The sequence below is a fragment of the Nannospalax galili genome, unplaced genomic scaffold, assembly GCF_000622305.1.
Source record: "Nannospalax galili isolate Female #2095 unplaced genomic scaffold, S.galili_v1.0 scaffold413, whole genome shotgun sequence".
Classification (NCBI taxonomy): domain Eukaryota; kingdom Metazoa; phylum Chordata; class Mammalia; order Rodentia; family Spalacidae; genus Nannospalax; species Nannospalax galili.
This window is the reverse complement of record NW_008333889.1, coordinates 1,858,081-1,877,399: the sequence shown is the minus strand read 5'-3', so window position 1 is coordinate 1,877,399 and position 19,319 is coordinate 1,858,081. Positions and strand designations below refer to the sequence as shown.

Here is a 19,319-nt window from a genome sequence, read left to right as displayed (position 1 = left end):
CATGCATATGTGTGTGTGTGTGTGTGTGTGTGTGTATGTGTATGTATGTGTGTGTATATATATATATATATATATATATAATAAATTAAATAATCTTTAAAAAATGTGTAATTGGTTCCATTTTATTAACTTAAGAATATAGTTAAAAACTGAGTTAAGTACCAAAAATTTAGTACAGTGGTAGGAGAGCACTGGTCTAGCATGGGCAAGATACTGGGTTCAATGCCCAACACTGAAAAACATTTGAATTAAAGTATCTTATGCAAGTACATTTACAATATAAAAACATTAAATAAACGGGCAAAAATAAAAATCACAGGAGGAAAATCAGTGTAGGAAAGAAAGAAGAAAGTTAAGGACTGAGGCCTTACACACGTCACTGTGAGTCCTGCTGCAGACTGGACTGTGGTCCTTGTTTTCCAGTGGTCAACTCAAATGAAGAACAATTTAAATGTAGAGGTGGTATGTTTTCTAGAGTGTGCACTTAAAAGCCATGATCAACACTTCTCTCCGTGCATCAAACAGTCATTAAGTATGCTTAAATGTCAAATAGAAAAATCAAATGTTTCACACAGGCTTCATTCTCAGATCTGTTACATATTTAGAATATTCTAATGAATCACAATTGCATGTGATAATTCCTTTTCTAGACAAACAAAGCAGATAGTGAACTGATGTTAAGAACTTACACTTTAGACAACAACATTAAGAACAAGGCTCTTTTCTGCAGAGGGCAACAGTTAATGCAGAGACTCATAACTGGTCAAACTGCTTTGAATATGTGACTAAGTGCTCAGCCTTACACAGGACATTTGTAGCACCCTCTCCAAAGTTCAGGGAACATTGTGGAACAGGAGGAAGAGAGCGTGAGAGCCACAGGATGAGGAGGAGAGTTGTAAAACCGTTGTATTCTAGATATGACGTGGATGAAATCATAGCAGCTATGGTGACATGAATGGGCCTGTCAACCAAACAGATTACCAAACAGATTTCCTAAGCAGCTGTGGTAACATGAATGGGCCTGTCCCAATCCTTCCATTATAGATTAGGAAGGGGACCGTGATGTACCACTCCTCCCTGAGGAGTCACTGGCAGATAATTGCTATAGGGGAGGCGAGCCATTTTCCTCAGTGGTGTAGCCACAGCTAAGGGCCCATGCTCCAGTAAACACTCTCCAACCCATGCTTATGTAAGCAGGCCTAATAAAACTGAATGGGTCTCTCCCCCCGCCCCACGGAAGTAGGAGGGGAACTTATTGGGAAGAAGAGGGGGATCAATGGGAGTGGGAAGGGGATAAGAGTGTAATGGGGGCATGTCATCAAAACATAATGCATGTATGAAAGTGTCAAAGAATACTTTTTAAAAAGCATATAGCTTATGCTAAAAATACAAAAAAGAAAATGAAAAGGAATAAGAAAAATAAATGAAACTTACCAAACAGATTTCCTAAGCTTGCATCCATTTTTATTTCAAATACTTGAGAAATAACATAAAATGTCAGTAAAAATACTGCCACAGCTACCACCAACTTTGCAGCTCCTGGAAAAAAGGCAGAAATAATTCAGCATGAGCTTGTGAGCCAACAAAATGTCTGCTACACAATTTTAAGAAAAACAGTATACTTTTAAAAATAAAATTAAGGCTAAATACAGTTCTATTTGGTAAACTACTAGATCTTAATTTTACTTGCGTAAAAACTGCAATGATATCCACCGAGTTAAGTGATTTTCCTGATCAAAGAATTCTCATACACAAGACTGCTTGAGATATTTGTCAATAGTTTGATTTGAGGAGGGAAAAAGTTACCCACCATTAGCTGTTATTGAATAAAAGGCTACCACAAAGCCTGCTGGATGACATGCTTCTAATCCTCTCCAACCCTAAAGAGCAACGCCCTCCACAGATGCCACAAATCACTAGACCTGGAGATATCAAGACCAGGAAACCCAGGAAGCAAGGAGCTGAAGTACAAATAAACCATGCTTACTCTCCTATCACCAGCCAGCTCATCTCTCTTCCTGAGCTACCAAAGCCCTCAGAGCATGGCAAACACCATCTTCCTCCTCGGGTTTAAGACCTGTCCCTCTGGGGGACAGGACTCAACATCACATGTCTCATACCATGGCTATGTGGTAAGTTTCATGAGGGCACACTCCTCATCTTTTAGATCTTTGTACCTTAATCATGCCTAAGTAACTTATAGTCATCACTGACATCACTGACTATTGCTTAACGTGAACTACTTCTTATCTTTTTTCTCTGTGGGTAACAAATCTAGGAAGAAAAGCACAAAGTGAAAAGTAAGAAAGGGAACAGAGACGGCAGCCAGGGGCTATCTTCCTCTCACTTCAAACCTCTGGATTTCCAAGACAGACATTTGTTTATTCAGGAACAATATTGCTCATGATTACACAATCTCAATTTCCCTCTTACTAAGGGCTTAGGTTTAACCTGTACTGATATGAAAGAGGTAGACAAGATCAGCAGTCATCTAATCTTAAGGACAAAGTAAAAGTCTAAGATTACAGATAAATTAGAGGCTACTCAAGGGGCAGAATTCAGGCCTCCCAGTAAAACCTAGCAGTCTACACTGTTCCTTTTTCTAAAACTAAATGACATGTTTTTCTGGGAAATAAAACAAAAGCCAAACTCAGTATACTAGGTAAAGAAAAAGTAAAATGAAATATGTTCACTCTAATCTGATAAACCCAAAAGAACAGTCTGCATCCTTGGAAGGGAGGGACAGGAAGGAACTGAAGATGCTCAAACAGACTGCTGATGCTGAAAGGCAGTCCAGACCGGAGCCTCTTCAGTACTATTTAAAATGCTCTATTAATAGCTATACATGGGGGAATATATGGAGAATCTGTACCTTCCTCCCAATTTGGCTGTGAATCTAAAACTGCTCTACAAAAAACAGACTTAAACAAATTCCGTTAATAAAGGAATGAAGTAGCAATGGGGGAGGGGCAACCACTTAACCCTTCTGTCCATTTCCTTCCGTCTCCCCTCCAAAGCCCACTTCCTGTTTTTAAAAGCAATTACTAGCTGCCTACATTTTATCATAAAAGAAAGCAAAATTCCCTTAGAGTTTAGCCTCTTTCCCCCAGGAGCTGGCTGAGTATCTCATCCACAGCAGGCGGCATGTTTCTCTATCATGTAAGACCATGGCTCAAAGGTGAGAGATCACATGATAGCTCTACTCTTTCTAGCAATTGTGGGCAGGTATTGTCAGGTATAACATCTCACTGTCTCCTAAAGCAGATATATGAAACCTGCATTGTTCAAGATTGAAATATGATTAAAAATCAAGTTTCTAACATGAAAGATCAAGATAAAATTTTATACAAAGCTAAACCTAAACCTTCACCTAAAAAATCTATATACCTACACAGATAAAGTTTATACATGTGTATATGACACACATACACCAGTTTTGAATGCCAACTATAAAGCTAAATATTTTATGAACATAATTTCATTTATACAAGTTTCAGGATATTATTTACATTTTGTAAGGAAAATGAGGCTAAAGGTTTTTCTAATATTCTAATTTTTTCATGTGTATGAGTGTTTTGTCTGCACATATGTAAGGGCCCCACACATATGCAATACCCATAGAAGGTGTCAGATCTCCTGGAACTGGAATTATAGACAGTTGTTAGCCACCATGTGGATGCTGGGAACCAAACCTGGGTCCTATGCAAAAGCAGCCAGTGCTCTTAACCTCTGAGCCATTTCTCTAACCCCAAGGTTAAAGTTTTTAATGACTTTCCAGAAGTCACATAACTAGTCTGTGGTCTTAAAACAGGACCTATTTAATTTGTACTGGTCTGGAACTAAGCAAAACAGAAGCTCTAAGGGCCTGAACAGTCAGAAGTACAGAAACTCAATCTTTGCAGTGGTAGAGTCCTAGAAAGTACAACAGAAGAGTCTCTAGAGCTGGTCCTAATGCTGGCCTTGGAGGGGGTTAACCCTATCCTCACCATGATTCCCATGCCTAACTGGCCATCAGATTATTTCTTCCTCCTCTCGAAGGCCAACACTGCTGAGTGGGTTCCTACCTTTTACAAAACAAAAAGCATTCAATTTCAGATGTAAGCAAAATAGTTATGTGACGATTTCAAAACAACCAGATACTATTTGAATTTAGAAGATATTAGTTAAAAGCAAAGAACTACTAGCTAATCTTCCTCATTTATTCATTAAAGAGAGTTCCCTCAAGACCTAAGTCAGGAACAGTCACAAACAAAAATCCAGTGACTAATTGGTCATCAATTAGCCTAGGCATTGTCAGAATCAGAAGAATGGGCTAATGACAAATTTAATTGTAATGAAAATAAATTTAGAATTACATGCAAAACTTGTTTTACTTCAACAGTATATTTTAAAGTCTCTGGAGACATAGAAACATAAATCATCCTGCTGAACCCAAGATCATTCAAAAACAAAAAGCAAAACAAAACAGTGCCACACATTCTTTAAACCACAAACTTGGTTTCTGGAAACATTTTCTTCTATAACTGTATACCTACTTAAAAAAAAAAAAAACAATAACAAAACTCGATGCTTTGCAATTTCACAACAAAGAGATTCCAGTTTTTCAAATTCCTACAAAAGCATTTACAATAACCTTCAGTTATCTTTGGTTTTTTTTTCTTTTTTTTTGGTCTTTTTTGAGACAGGGTCTCCCTGTAGCCCCAGCTGTCCTGGAACTCACTATGTAGACCAGGCTGGCCTTGAACTCACAGAGATCCGCCTGCCTCTGCCTCTGCCTCTGCCTCTGCCTCTGCCTCCGCCTCCCAAGTGCTGGGATTAAAGGCGTGTGCCACCACACCCGGCTCAGTTATCTTTGTTTAATAATCAAGTTGTGTGATCAACTCCACCTGATCCTCTGAAATTATGAGCAAAGTATGAAGGGCTTATTGTTTACCCATCTCGGGCTTTGACATTTCTAAGAGATGATTCTGTAGGAAAATACTTGGTTTGTTTGTAAGAAAATGACAATTAAGAGAAAGACCAATTATCTTGATTCTGAAAAACTACCGCTGTCTCCTCTGTTGGGCACAGACTTAGAAATTCCACCGTATAATGTGCACTTCAGGTGCTTTGGTTGGAGGGAGGAGGCACAAACATTTATTTTCACTTTCAGGTTGGAAACAATCAACCAGGTATTTCTGGTTCTATGCTCTGTGGATAACTACTTATGATAACGATATTAATGTTTTACAATGTATGTAATACGCTGCTTCAGGGACAGATTAATGTTAATGTTCTTCGCTTACACAAACTGAACTTGAACTAACAGATGGAGTACAAAAACATTTTAGTAAGTGCTTCATGTATATCATGTTTAACTTTACAAAGGAGAGACTGAGACTTTAGAATTCATTTTTCACAAAGGCTAGAACTTAGAATAAAAACCAGACTCGGCATTTTAAAAAATTTTTTGTTTGTTTTTTGAGACAAGGTCTCCCTATAGTCCGGGAACTCACTATATAGACCAGGCTGGCTTCGAACTCAGAGATCTACCTCCCTCTGCCTCCAAATGCTGAGATTAAAGGTGTGAGCTACCATACCCAGCTAAATTATTCTTTATATAGGCATTTTTATGTAGTAATAGACAAATAAGCTTAATGCATAAGAAATAAACATTAAGAACACTACTAAATATTTAGCATAACTTCACCAAAAGGTCAGTCTATAAGAACCTATGTAATACAAAATGCACAATTTGTGACTTGTTGACTACATAAAGAAATGAAAAGACTAAGTACGATTTAATTTATTTTAGACTGGTATTCAACACAAACACTATTCCAGGCTGGGCTTGGTGGCTCATGCCTTTAAGCCCAGCACTGAAGAAGCAGAAGTAGGTGGATCTCTGTGAGTTTGAAGCCAACCTGGTGTACACAGAGCTCCAGGCAGTCAAGGTTATAGAAGAAGGGAGGGACAGAGAGAAGAAGGGGGGGGGGGAGACAGAGGGAAGGAGAGAGGGAGGGAGGGACAGAGGGAAGACAGGAGGGAGTGGGGGACAGTGGGAAGATGGGAGGGAGGGAGGTACAGTGGGAGGAAGGGAGGGAAGCAAACATTCTGGGTGTGGTGGCACCTGCCTGTAACAATCTCTAAGGCAGTAAGATAGTTGAGAACATCTTGGTCAAGGCAGGACAACTCATTTCAAAAAGAGAAAACATTACTAGCTGTCTCCTTCAGTACACAGAATGCAAAATTATTTTCACAGACTTGAGTCTTACCTGCTACCCTCATGTTTGCTTTTTCAGTCCGTGGCACTTTTCATAAATAAGTTCCTAAAATAGAAAGAAAAGCAAACACCATTAATTCTAGAATTACTCATTATACGGAGTTTGATCTGGAATGTGTACATGAAACTACATAAATGTCATGACACTTCTAAGTATTCTACCAATAGTGACATTTAATGACAAACTTCTCATCACCAGCCACTCCTTCCACTGGGCTATAAAACATGAAAAGATGGATGTTTCCCACCATGTCCTCGGTTTATGTGATGAATAAATAAGGACATGCACCACCACACCTGTGCGTATAAGATGGTGACGTCTACCCTCAGCAATGATGCACCTATTAGGAATACAAATCATTAAGATTCAAACTGGATCTTCAGTCACAGAGAATCATGGGCAAGGCTTTAGATAGGGAAGGGTCATGTACTTTTACCTGACATAATTCAACTGTCACTACTGTAAGCACTCACAGCAAAGGCTGGCTTGAATACTCGGTCGTCTTCATGGCGTCTCAATGTACCTATGCAAAATAATGTATCTAGGAGGCTGGAGATATGGCTCAATGATTAAGAGCACTGGGGAAACGGGAGAAAGAGCGTCCCCTAGAGGGGTCTTAGTCTCATTCATAAAAGAATTTAAGAATGGGCCCAAACGGAAGCTTTAGGGCAATTTTATTAGAATTGTAAAGAAAATCCTCAGGGCAGGGGAGCTGGTAATCAGCTGCCTTGACGAGGAGAATGGAGGGGAGAACGAAAGAAAGTCATGAAGCCACGCAGGTTTAGAGCCTGCATGGAGGTCAGACACAAGGCTGACTGGCAGCCACATGGCTGGGAGAAGGAAGCTTTAGAGAAAGAGTAAAGAAATACAAGACACTAGGGGCAGCCCAAAGCATTAGAGAAAGCATGTTTAGCAAAGGGATATGAAGAAGAAAAGGAGAGATTCTGCTTTTCTGAAGAATTCAGAAAAGTAGGCAGACTTACAGAGACATGTCTCTGGCTGGGTCCAGAAGCTCTGTATTAGGAGGGATTCCAGGCAGGAAAAATTCCCTGTCTCATTAAGGCACTAGGTATTCTACCCATCTATAACTTCAGGTGAACCTGCGTTCCTAGGGGTGGTCCTATGACCAAATGATTAACCAGTGAAAGTGGAAAGGTTAAGTCTTCCAAAGATAAACTAGAGATTTTATAGTCTTGACCAATTAAACTTATGGGGCTATTTGCTACTCTAACAGTGGCACTTCTGCAGACGACCAGGGTTTCCCAGCACCCACATGGATCCAGTTTCAGGGGATCTGATGCCCTCTTCTGGCCTCTTTGGGTACCAGGGCAAGCATGCAGTGTACATAAATACAAGCAGGCAAAACACTTGAATCGTCAGTCGAGCATGGTGGCACATGCCTGTAATCCCAGTACTCAGGAGGCAAAGGCAGGTGGATCTCTGTAAGTTTGAGGCCAGCCTAGTCTACATAGCAAGTTCCAGGACAGCTGGGGTTACAGGGAGACCCTGTCTCAAAAATACCAAAAAGTAAATAAATAAAATAAAATTAATCTTCAAAATAATGTATCTAGAAGTTTAGCATTTTAATTTTTAATTAGAATTTTTAACTTAATAGTCCAGCAATTATCATTAATGGCGGAATATGTTGTAGCTCAAACAAAGAAACTGTTCTTTGATACTATTTTATCATACACAAAAAACAAATACGAGGAAAAAATCCATATGCATATGTGTGCTTCCTTCCTATGAGGCAACTCAAGATACACAGATGTTTTATTAAAAACAGAAAAGTGAGCTTTTCATAGCAAAGTCAAACCCAAGCTTAGCTGGACAGCTTCTACAGAGAACTTGTGGTAAAAGAACAGAATTCAAAACAAAGTTCTGACTAGCGAATCCTATTAATCAGAAATATATTACTTCTCTGACTTCTGCACGTGCCCATGAAGAAAGGCATATTCTCTCTCTTTCTCTTTCTCTCTCTCTCTCACATACACATTTAAAATGAGATTGCATTTTGATGCTTACGTTCCAAGGTTAATGTCTGATCTAATTCGCCGATAGCTACAAATAAAAATAACGGTCTGTCCCTGAAGGACACTGAAAAGTGACATTCAGTTTTCTTATTCACTGGAAAAAGCGAGGGAGTGGGGGTTCTGCACAGCCCCCCAAGGTCCTATTGTCTTCAGCTGACTCCCTTTATTCTGCAAATCTACCCTGAAGAAAAAAACATCAGAACAATTGAGTTGTTCATTATTGATTTATTTCCTTTGTTACCTATGTGAACACTTTCCACAAAACAGCCCAAGTCAATGTCAAATATCCATTTAAACTCCTTAACCATGAGCCAGGAAAATAGTAAAAGAAACAAGATACTGCAGTATCCACAGGACTTCACATAAAAGAAAAAAATCTTTGGCTTCTTAAATGAAAACTCCAACAGGTCATAAATCTTCTTTTGGTTCCCAGTGAAACTGAACCCTGTGTTCACAACACACACATAGCTCTCCTCCCAGCTCATATTCCAAAATAATTTCACTCTTATCAGTGTGGTCTCTGAATCTGAAAATCTCTCTGCAAATGTGATAAGCAGTTGGGTAGCAGACATCTACTGTTCTATTTCAGCATCCACTGCCTGCTGAGGCCACACCTATATAATTAGTCAGTGCTGCATCTATCTCCCTGGCTGTACTTCCCAGCAAGTCTGCTCCTAGACTTATCCCTAAGACCACAGTGTAAGCAACTACTATAGTGAATGCAATTCTTTTCCATTAAAATTTCTTAGAGAATTAACATTTCGGGAAATTTCTAAATTAAAATCTCACCAGACTGCCTCAGTTAGTAACACATCTTTAATTAATTTGCTTAATTAACTTTCTTGCTTCTTTAATGATGTAAAAGTGCAAATCAGCAGAACAGAGTATTGAACCACACTTGAGAAAAAATCATGGAGGGTGTTTATGATGTGCTAATTCCAAATCACTCTTAACTGCTTAGGAGGGCAACTGAAGACAGAAAATCTACGTATAATAATTGGAAAGGGTGGAACCAAATTGTTCATGAAAACATCAGGCCAAATCACTAGCAATCAAGCAAAAGCATACAGGTCCACAAGCACGAGAACACCACAGTGAAGGACTAAAGGCCTCTGCGCTGGGTGTGGTGGCGCATGCCTTTAATCCCAGGACTCGGGAGACAGAGGCAGAAACAGGCGGATCTCTGTGAGTTCAAGGCTAGCCTGGTCTACATAGTGAGTTCCAGGACAGCTGGGGCTACAGAGAGACCCTGTCTCAAAAAGACCATAAAACAAACAAACAAACAAAAAGGCCTCTGCTAGAAAGTCAGAACACTAATCTCCAGGCAACAAATCAAAAATTATAACTGTTATATACTTAGTCAAAGACTGACATATAGAAATTAGAACCAGTTGTCAAAACTACCGTACCAGTAGTTAGAACACTCTTAAGACAGATTAAAAATAAATTAAAATTCCAATGTTTAAGACATGAAAGTATATACATGAAAGTCACTGCTCCAAAAGTGTAATAGACGAAAAGGAGTTTCAGCGCTTTAGAAAAATAAAGGGGCTGAATGGAAGATGTGCCAAGCGACCATCAAAGAGGGGAGGCTGATACATGCGCCTGTGACCTTCAGCGAACGCCAAAACAGGGCCTTAGAGGGACAGATGTTTTAAACATTTCCTTTAGTCTATCTTGTTGGGGCCAAGTCAATAAAATTTTGTTACTTAATATTAGACTACTATGTGAAAAAGAACTGTCTCAGAATCCATTAATAGAAGGAACAACAGTAATAACAGCACAGATCAAATGACACCGCCATAATTTCCTTGAGAAGTAGATTCTAAATTATAGGAACACTGTTCTGCATTCATAAAACAAGCCACAAAAACAACTGCCAGGAGGGGTGGCTTTCCAGGTAATAGGAATGTATGTAGATAGGGCTTCAATTCACATATTCCTCCTTTGTGTAACCTTCCCACCAGCCCTCTAGTTGTCGTAGGTATTATGGGGGCATCAAGGATGGTGGTGGGTGATCTGTCCTATGGAAGCATAGAGAGGACGCTCACAAACAAATCCAATTCCTTTTTCTCCAGCTGCACATTGACATACCAGAGTCTAAGTGGTCCATTGACAAAACTGCCATTTGTCAATCAATTTGGCTTTTGCAAATTGCTCTGCGAATTGCAAATCTGTTGTAAACCAGTCACTCCACAGATGTGACCCTTTGTCAAGCTGACTTAGGCTTGAGTGTTAGAACCCTCCCACCACAAGACATGATGCAAGAAATTGCAGATAAAAAGACAGTGGCAGACAATATTTAAAAAAGTATATCGGGGGCTGGAGAGATGGCTCAGTGTTTAAGAACACTGGTTGTTCTTGCAGAAGACCTGGGATCGAATCCCACACCCACATGGCAGCTAACAATTGCCTGTAACTCCAGTTCCAGAGGATCCAACAGCCTTTTCTGTCCTCCGCAGGCATTGCACAACACGGGTGCACTTACCTACTCGCAGGCAATACATACATACACATAAAATAAAATAATTTTTTTTAAAAAATTACATCATTAGGCCAGAGAAAATATTACAAGTTACATTTGACAAAATAGAGAGTTAGCTAACATTCACTTTAATCCAACTTTAATTCGATGCCTGGACAAATTTTAACCAAACCAACTAAATTCAGATAATCTTAATATTCAAGTGGAATAGGACTTTCCCAGGGAAGATGTGAAAATATATCAAAATATAAAACAATAGGTGGAGAGTATATTTAGGCCTTATGATGTAATGTGTCAACTTGATGGTGCCACAGGCTAGTCTTATCAGTAAATACCACACAAAACCAAATGAGCAGTGCCTGCATATCTGTAATTTGGAAGGCGAAGACAGAAGAATTCCCAGAAGCTCTTGGTTAGGCCTGGCGTATGCAGTACCCTGCAAAAGACCCTGTCTCAAGGCGAAAGCAAAAACTCCCAAGGTTACCATGTGACTGCCACATGTGCTATGCCACACTCAGGCCCATATTCCCCCCCCACCCCCATTAAAAAGGAAAAAAATTTTGGTTGTGAGCCTTATCCTTTCACAACTGAGCTTCCTTCAATACTTTAACATAGTAAAAAACATTATTTTTACAGTAACAGATACACATTATTTACTAAAAAGTACCCTAAAGTCACCCAAATGCCACTACATATACATCTTTGCCAGGCCAGAGAATTTTTGGAACAAAAATAAACAAGGAGACAAGACTACAGTAGTCATTTGAAAAGGCTATTAACATTCATAGATTCAGTATGAGGGGCTGGAGAGTTGGCTCAGCTGTAAAGAGCACTGGCTGCTCTTTCAGAGGACCCAGGTTTGGTTCCAGCACCCACATGGCAGCTAACAACCACCTGTAACTCCAGTTCCAGGGGATCTAATGCCCTCTTCAGGCCTCTGTGGGTACTGCATGACATGAGTGAACTTAAACACATGCAGGCAATATACTCATATACTTACATACATGCAGGTAAAACACTCATACATACAATTTTTTTTTAATTTAAATAAAATAAGGGCTGAAGAAATGACTCAGCAGTTAAGAACACTGAGTGTTCTTACAGAAGACCCAGGTTTGAATCCCAGCACCCACATGACAGCTAACAACTGTCCATAACTCCAGTTCCAAGGGATCTGACAGTCTCTTCTGTCCTCCACAGGCATTGCACAATACAGGTGCACTTACCTACATGCAGGCAATACATGCATACACATAAAATAAAAATATTTTTAAAAATTTAAATAAAATAAGGGCTGAAGAAATGACTCAGCAGTTAAGAACACTGAGTGTTCTTACAGAAGACCCAGGTTTGAATCCCAGCACCCACATGACAGCTAACAACTGTCCATAACTCCAGTTCCAAGGGATCTGACAGTCTCTTCTGTCCTCCACAGGCATTGCACAATACAGGTGCACTTACCTACATGCAGGCAATACATGCATACACATAAAATAAAAATATTTTTAAAAATTTAAATAAAATAAGGGCTGAAGAAATGACTCAGCAGTTAAGAACACTGAGTGTTCTTACAGAAGACCCAGGTTTGAATCCCAGCACCCACATGACAGCTAACAACTGTCCATAACTCCAGTTCCAAGGGATCTGACAGTCTCTTCTGTCCTCCACAGGCATTGCACAATACAGGTGCACTTACCTACATGCAGGCAATACATGCATACACATAAAATAAAAATATTTTTAAAAATTTAAATAAAATAAGGGCTGAAGAAATGACTCAGCAGTTAAGAACACTGAGTGTTCTTACAGAAGACCCAGGTTTGAATCCCAGCACCCACATGACAGCTAACAACTGTCCATAACTCCAGTTCCAAGGGATCTGACAGTCTCTTCTGTCCTCCACAGGCATTGCACAATACAGGTGCACTTACCTACATGCAGGCAATACATGCATACACATAAAATAAAAATATTTTTAAAAATTTAAATAAAATAAGGGCTGAAGAAATGACTCAGCAGTTAAGAACACTGAGTGTTCTTACAGAAGACCCAGGTTTGAATCCCAGCACCCACATGACAGCTAACAACTGTCCATAACTCCAGTTCCAAGGGATCTGACAGTCTCTTCTGTCCTCCACAGGCATTGCACAATACAGGTGCACTTACCTACATGCAGGCAATACATGCATACACATAAAATAAAAATATTTTTAAAAATTTAAATAAAATAAGGGCTGAAGAAATGACTCAGCAGTTAAGAACACTGAGTGTTCTTACAGAAGACCCAGGTTTGAATCCCAGCACCCACATGACAGCTAACAACTGTCCATAACTCCAGTTCCAAGGGATCTGACAGTCTCTTCTGTCCTCCACAGGCATTGCACAATACAGGTGCACTTACCTACATGCAGGCAATACATGCATACACATAAAATAAAAATATTTTTAAAAATTTAAATAAAATAAGGGCTGAAGAAATGACTCAGCAGTTAAGAACACTGAGTGTTCTTACAGAAGACCCAGGTTTGAATCCCAGCACCCACATGACAGCTAACAACTGTCCATAACTCCAGTTCCAAGGGATCTGACAGTCTCTTCTGTCCTCCACAGGCATTGCACAATACAGGTGCACTTACCTACATGCAGGCAATACATGCATACACATAAAATAAAAATATTTTTAAAAATTTAAATAAAATAAGGGCTGAAGAAATGACTCAGCAGTTAAGAACACTGAGTGTTCTTACAGAAGACCCAGGTTTGAATCCCAGCACCCACATGACAGCTAACAACTGTCCATAACTCCAGTTCCAAGGGATCTGACAGTCTCTTCTGTCCTCCACAGGCATTGCACAATACAGGTGCACTTACCTACATGCAGGCAATACATGCATACACATAAAATAAAAATATTTTTAAAAATTTAAATAAAATAAGGGCTGAAGAAATGACTCAGCAGTTAAGAACACTGAGTGTTCTTACAGAAGACCCAGGTTTGAATCCCAGCACCCACATGACAGCTAACAACTGTCCATAACTCCAGTTCCAAGGGATCTGACAGTCTCTTCTGTCCTCCACAGGCATTGCACAATACAGGTGCACTTACCTACATGCAGGCAATACATGCATACACATAAAATAAAAATATTTTTAAAAATTTAAATAAAATAAGGGCTGAAGAAATGACTCAGCAGTTAAGAACACTGAGTGTTCTTACAGAAGACCCAGGTTTGAATCCCAGCACCCACATGACAGCTAACAACTGTCCATAACTCCAGTTCCAAGGGATCTGACAGTCTCTTCTGTCCTCCACAGGCATTGCACAATACAGGTGCACTTACCTACATGCAGGCAATACATGCATACACATAAAATAAAAATATTTTTAAAAATTTAAATAAAATAAGGGCTGAAGAAATGACTCAGCAGTTAAGAACACTGAGTGTTCTTACAGAAGACCCAGGTTTGAATCCCAGCACCCACATGACAGCTAACAACTGTCCATAACTCCAGTTCCAAGGGATCTGACAGTCTCTTCTGTCCTCCACAGGCATTGCACAATACAGGTGCACTTACCTACATGCAGGCAATACATGCATACACATAAAATAAAAATATTTTTAAAAATTTAAATAAAATAAGGGCTGAAGAAATGACTCAGCAGTTAAGAACACTGAGTGTTCTTACAGAAGACCCAGGTTTGAATCCCAGCACCCACATGACAGCTAACAACTGTCCATAACTCCAGTTCCAAGGGATCTGACAGTCTCTTCTGTCCTCCACAGGCATTGCACAATACAGGTGCACTTACCTACATGCAGGCAATACATGCATACACATAAAATAAAAATATTTTTAAAAATTTAAATAAAATAAGGGCTGAAGAAATGACTCAGCAGTTAAGAACACTGAGTGTTCTTACAGAAGACCCAGGTTTGAATCCCAGCACCCACATGACAGCTAACAACTGTCCATAACTCCAGTTCCAAGGGATCTGACAGTCTCTTCTGTCCTCCACAGGCATTGCACAATACAGGTGCACTTACCTACATGCAGGCAATACATGCATACACATAAAATAAAAATATTTTTAAAAATTTAAATAAAATAAACATTCAGTACATAGGTGGGGATGCAGCTCAGCTAGATGACCCACCTACCATGCACAATGCCCTGAGTTCAATCCCCAGCACCATATAAACTAGATGTAGTGACGCATGCCTGCAATTCCAGCATGTAGGAGATGAGGTGGGAGGATCAGGAGTTCAAGGCCAGCCTCAACTACAAGGTGAGTCCCAGGCCAGCCTGGGCTGCCTGATACCCCAAAGGTATAGATCACTGATACATCAGAAGACTTGGAGTTGGCTCTCCAGTTCTGCAACACAACAAACAATAGTTTAACATGCAATATGAACTGTCATTGTGTTATGAATTGAAAACAGATTTTTTTCAATTTTTAAAATTTTATTGAATTTTTGTGCATTTCATATAATACATCTTAATCAGATTTAGAACTCTTCCCCATTCCTAGGCCTACAGTCCCCCATCACCAGATTTCACCTATTCTGTCATATATGTTAAGGCCTCCCTGGTGCCCCTCTGTGCAAGTTCCTCCACTGAAGTCTAACCAGTCGATGTACTCTAATAGTCTATCTTGACTTACTGATTTAAAGAAGATCTAGTGAAACAAATGGCTGGAAAAATCGAACCACAGAATTAAAAACAACTACAAAGTATTGAATCAAAGGCAAACATTAAAATGAAAAATTAAATGAAAATATGGAAAAATACTTCTGTATTATGGTTATGTTCAGTAATGTGAACTATCATACATCAAAAAAATATCAAGAAAGATAAAACACAACTTTTTTGTTTATTGAGACAGGGTTTCCCTATAGCCTGTGACAGACTAGAACTTGAGATGTACAGGGCTGGTCTTGAATTCAAAGAAATCCACCTTGCTCTGCCTCCCAGGGTGCTGAGACTAAAGCATGCACAACCATGCTTAGCTTATAAAATAAGACATTTATGAGAAATAGTGCCAACTTTCTATTTTTATATACAACAAGCATCGAATTATTGTTAAAGATTTTAATACTAAGTGCTTAAAGGAAAAGAATCTACCATTTCTGTTTCTGTCTCAGTCTGACACAGGCACACACGCATGCGTACACACACACACACACACACACACACACACACACACACAGAGTATGCCCTTTAAAAATGAGTCTGAAGCACATGTCAGTAATTCCAGCACTTGGGAGATGAGAGCATGAAAGCCGAAGGCTGAGGTGCAGTCCAGCTTAGACTACAGGAGGCCTTTTCTCAGAGACCAAACCAAAACCAAAAATATAATAGGAAAGTAAAAGGAGCTTTTTAAAGTAATTAATTGATTTATTTACTTTGGGCTTATTTTGTTTTGTTTGATTTTGAGATATGGTCTTACTATGTACCCTGGCTGGCCTGGAACTCACTATGTAGGCCAGGCTGGCCCTGAACTCACAGAGATCAGATTGCCTCTGCCTCCTGAGTGCTGGGATGAAAGGCATTCACCACTACACCTGGCCTAAAAAGAACTTTTTTTTAATGTCTGCCTAACAAAAAGTATTTCAAGTTTCTGAAAAACCAAACTAAGCATATTTTGAGGAAGAAAAAAAAAATCCCCTCCTGCAAAGTGGTCCCCCAAATGCAAGAATTCGAAGCAACCAACCAAAAATTTTTAAATAATGGTTCCACAGAACCAATATATACAATTTTCAGAGGAAATCTGTAATATTCTACTGAAAATCTTGTAGAGAGAGAGAGAGGTGTAAATGACCCATGGCTGGCTGGCTGGTTTGCCTGTTTGCTTGAGATAGAGTTTCAGTACTACAGCCCAGGTTAGCCTGAAATCAGGCTTGTCCAGTCTCCAATCTCAATCTCCAGAGTGCTGGGATGACAGGCACCATGCCTAACTGTCTCTGGATTTGTAAATTCTGAATCAGCATCTTGCGGCTTCTCTCATCTTTCTTCAGTAGCAAGATACTGAAATGAAATGCATTCAAAAGAGGCTGAAATGTGAAAACACCATGGGGGGGGCGGCTCATAATTTCCCCTGGACGATTAGCCAATGCAGTGGAGAAGATCAGGCAAAGAGGATTGCTTGGGTGAGACTACACCATCCCGCAGTCGGCCATTCACTTAGACCTTGCTTCTCAATTCGTCTTCCTGGCATGAACTTTCATGAAAGAGGAATATGTGAGGAAAACTTCTGTCTGATCCACGGCAAACTGGCTACAGCTCATTCTCCTAGGAATGAAAACTCGAAAAATATAGCTATAAAACCCACTGTTTTGACTTAAAAACAGACTAGGAAGGCCACCTAGGGAAGTCACCAAAGTGCTCAGCCTAGGTCAACTTTGCCCCAAAGATTTAATGGGACAACAGGCAGGCAAGTCAGACAGACCACACACTGCATTCTGAGTACTGCAATAGCAGGCCTCTTGGAGTCGACAATTACACAGCAGAACTCCTGCAGACTGTGAGCTGGCTGGAGAGACCGGGGCTGCTTTTTCCTCTTCAGAAATGTGAGATGCAAAATTACTGAAATATTCCAGTTGATCAACAGGTATTTATTTCATCATGGTTTTTTAAAAAAAAAAAAAAAAAACACCACACTTGAAGGGATTAAAAAAGGAAATGGCCTCAAGCCCCGCCTTCTCCTTCGACCTTGTAATACAGCTAAGCAACTTTCTTCATCAATGGACGCTCAAACAGAGCATGTGGGGCTGCTTTCCACCGAATTCCTAAAAGTGCAGAAACACTGGTTCTAACCTACAGGCACTCCTCCTTCAGGACCCATACCATCATAGCTTGTCTTTAATCCAGTTGGAAGCCAGAGTTCTGGTCTGTTCTGAAGTGGATTAGTATTAACCCTGTTCACACAGCAGAAAACCATTCACCACAAGTTGATGTGTGGTTGGTGTGTGGGGGTGCGTGTAGTCAGTTAGCTGCAGTTAATGAGGGCAACAAACAAACTGAGAGGAGTGATAAAAAGCTACAGATCAGAGCACATGGTGAGCAGCTCAAGTTGGAGGTGAGCATGGAGAGGATCAAGATTTATCAGGCAGCTGCAGAGCTGCAGCAATACTGCATGTAGAGTGTCTGCAAGGACACCCTGCAGGGTGGTGTTCCAGCCAGAAGGTCTGAGAGCCAAGGTCCCCCGAGAGCCAAGGTCCCAAGCTTTACTCTGAAGACCAAAGTTTGCGGGAGAATGCCTTCAAGCACAAAGTGATGAGGACTCCAAGTCCAAACAACTTTCAGATATTTCAGGCCTTTTCTGTAGCCTGGTCCAAGAGCCAAAATTCTACAAAAATTAGTTTTTTTTTTTTTTATTCAAATAAGGAAGCGTAGTAAAAGAGTAAAATCTTCAACAATAAATAGCCTAGTTCTTTTGCTGAATAACTAAGACAAATAAGAACTACACCACCAAATTTACTAAAATGCATCTCTTCCATAAGTGGGGTACTAATGTTGCTGTGTCCATAATATCAGTATGTTTTATTTACTGGATGTTCACATTTTAGGAAGAAAACGTTTGCTTTTTAAAAATTGAGTATTTGTAATTTGTTGTTGCTAACATCTTTATATTGTAGTAAAATTCATCCATACTCTAGTACCTGGGTCAAATGCAACAGCACATGGCTTCGGAGGTACATCATAAGAGCAGATCCCCAAAATGGCCTAAGTCAGTCTCTTGCCTCCAAAGCAGCCTAGGACAAAATAAGGTAACTGCAACATGTTTGGAATAACTGCCATATTTATTCTTAACCTACAATCTTAAAATGTTTCCTTTACTGCCCTGTCTGTCTCTGATTTCTGTAATAACTTAGACAAAGAAAACTCTGCAGGTCTCATATGTAAAGACATCTCTTAAAAAGAGAAGAGAGATATTATCTTCAGTCTACATGGAGACTTCACCTTTTGTTTTTAGGCCTCTAAGCCTTTCTCACATCTTAAAGAGCTAGAACTATAAACTTCCTACATTCCCCAACTCCGGATGCACATAGATTTCACATAATTTTGTCATGTGTGTCGATAACTGTCTTCATGTGTTGAGATTTCACATAATTGTGTTATGAGTGTCTATAATTGTTTTCATCTGTTGTTTGTGTCAGAATCATTTTTTTAAACTCTGACCATTTCAGTTTTTTTTTCATTTTGTTTGTGTGCTAAAATTGTTGATTTTTATTTTTGACATGCCCAATTTAAATGCACATGTACAGATTTATAAATCTGAGTGTTCTGATGATGTATTAAAAGGCCTGATGGCTACCTACTGCCTTATAAACTTGGGTACTCTAAACATCTTAAAACCTATAGAACAAGATCTTTGAGTCTAGTAAGTGCTTCACAATATTTTAAAATGCTAATTATAAAAAATAGCATTCATTAAAATCATAATATATTATTCATTAAGCTATAAAGTTTAATGTTATAAACAGATTTCCTTTCAAAATAGGTTCTAAATAAATATATATTAATTAAAACTTTTAT

The 19,319-nt window shown here is 39.4% G+C and overlaps 1 protein-coding gene across 1 annotated transcript in view; it reads right to left on the bottom strand.

Moving 5' to 3' along the window:
* Nucleotides 1–19,319, bottom strand: part of Fam3c (family with sequence similarity 3 member C) — a 55,630-nt gene that overhangs the window by 30,432 nt on the left and 5,879 nt on the right. Inside the window, exons 2-3 of the mRNA XM_008828881.3 lie at nt 6,255–6,308; nt 1,435–1,539 (exon numbers count right to left, since the gene is read on the bottom strand). Of these exons, the coding sequence (XP_008827103.1) occupies nt 1,435–1,539; nt 6,255–6,267 (118 nt within the window). The 5' untranslated portion in view covers nt 6,268–6,308. The remainder of the gene's footprint in view (nt 1–1,434; nt 1,540–6,254; nt 6,309–19,319) is intronic.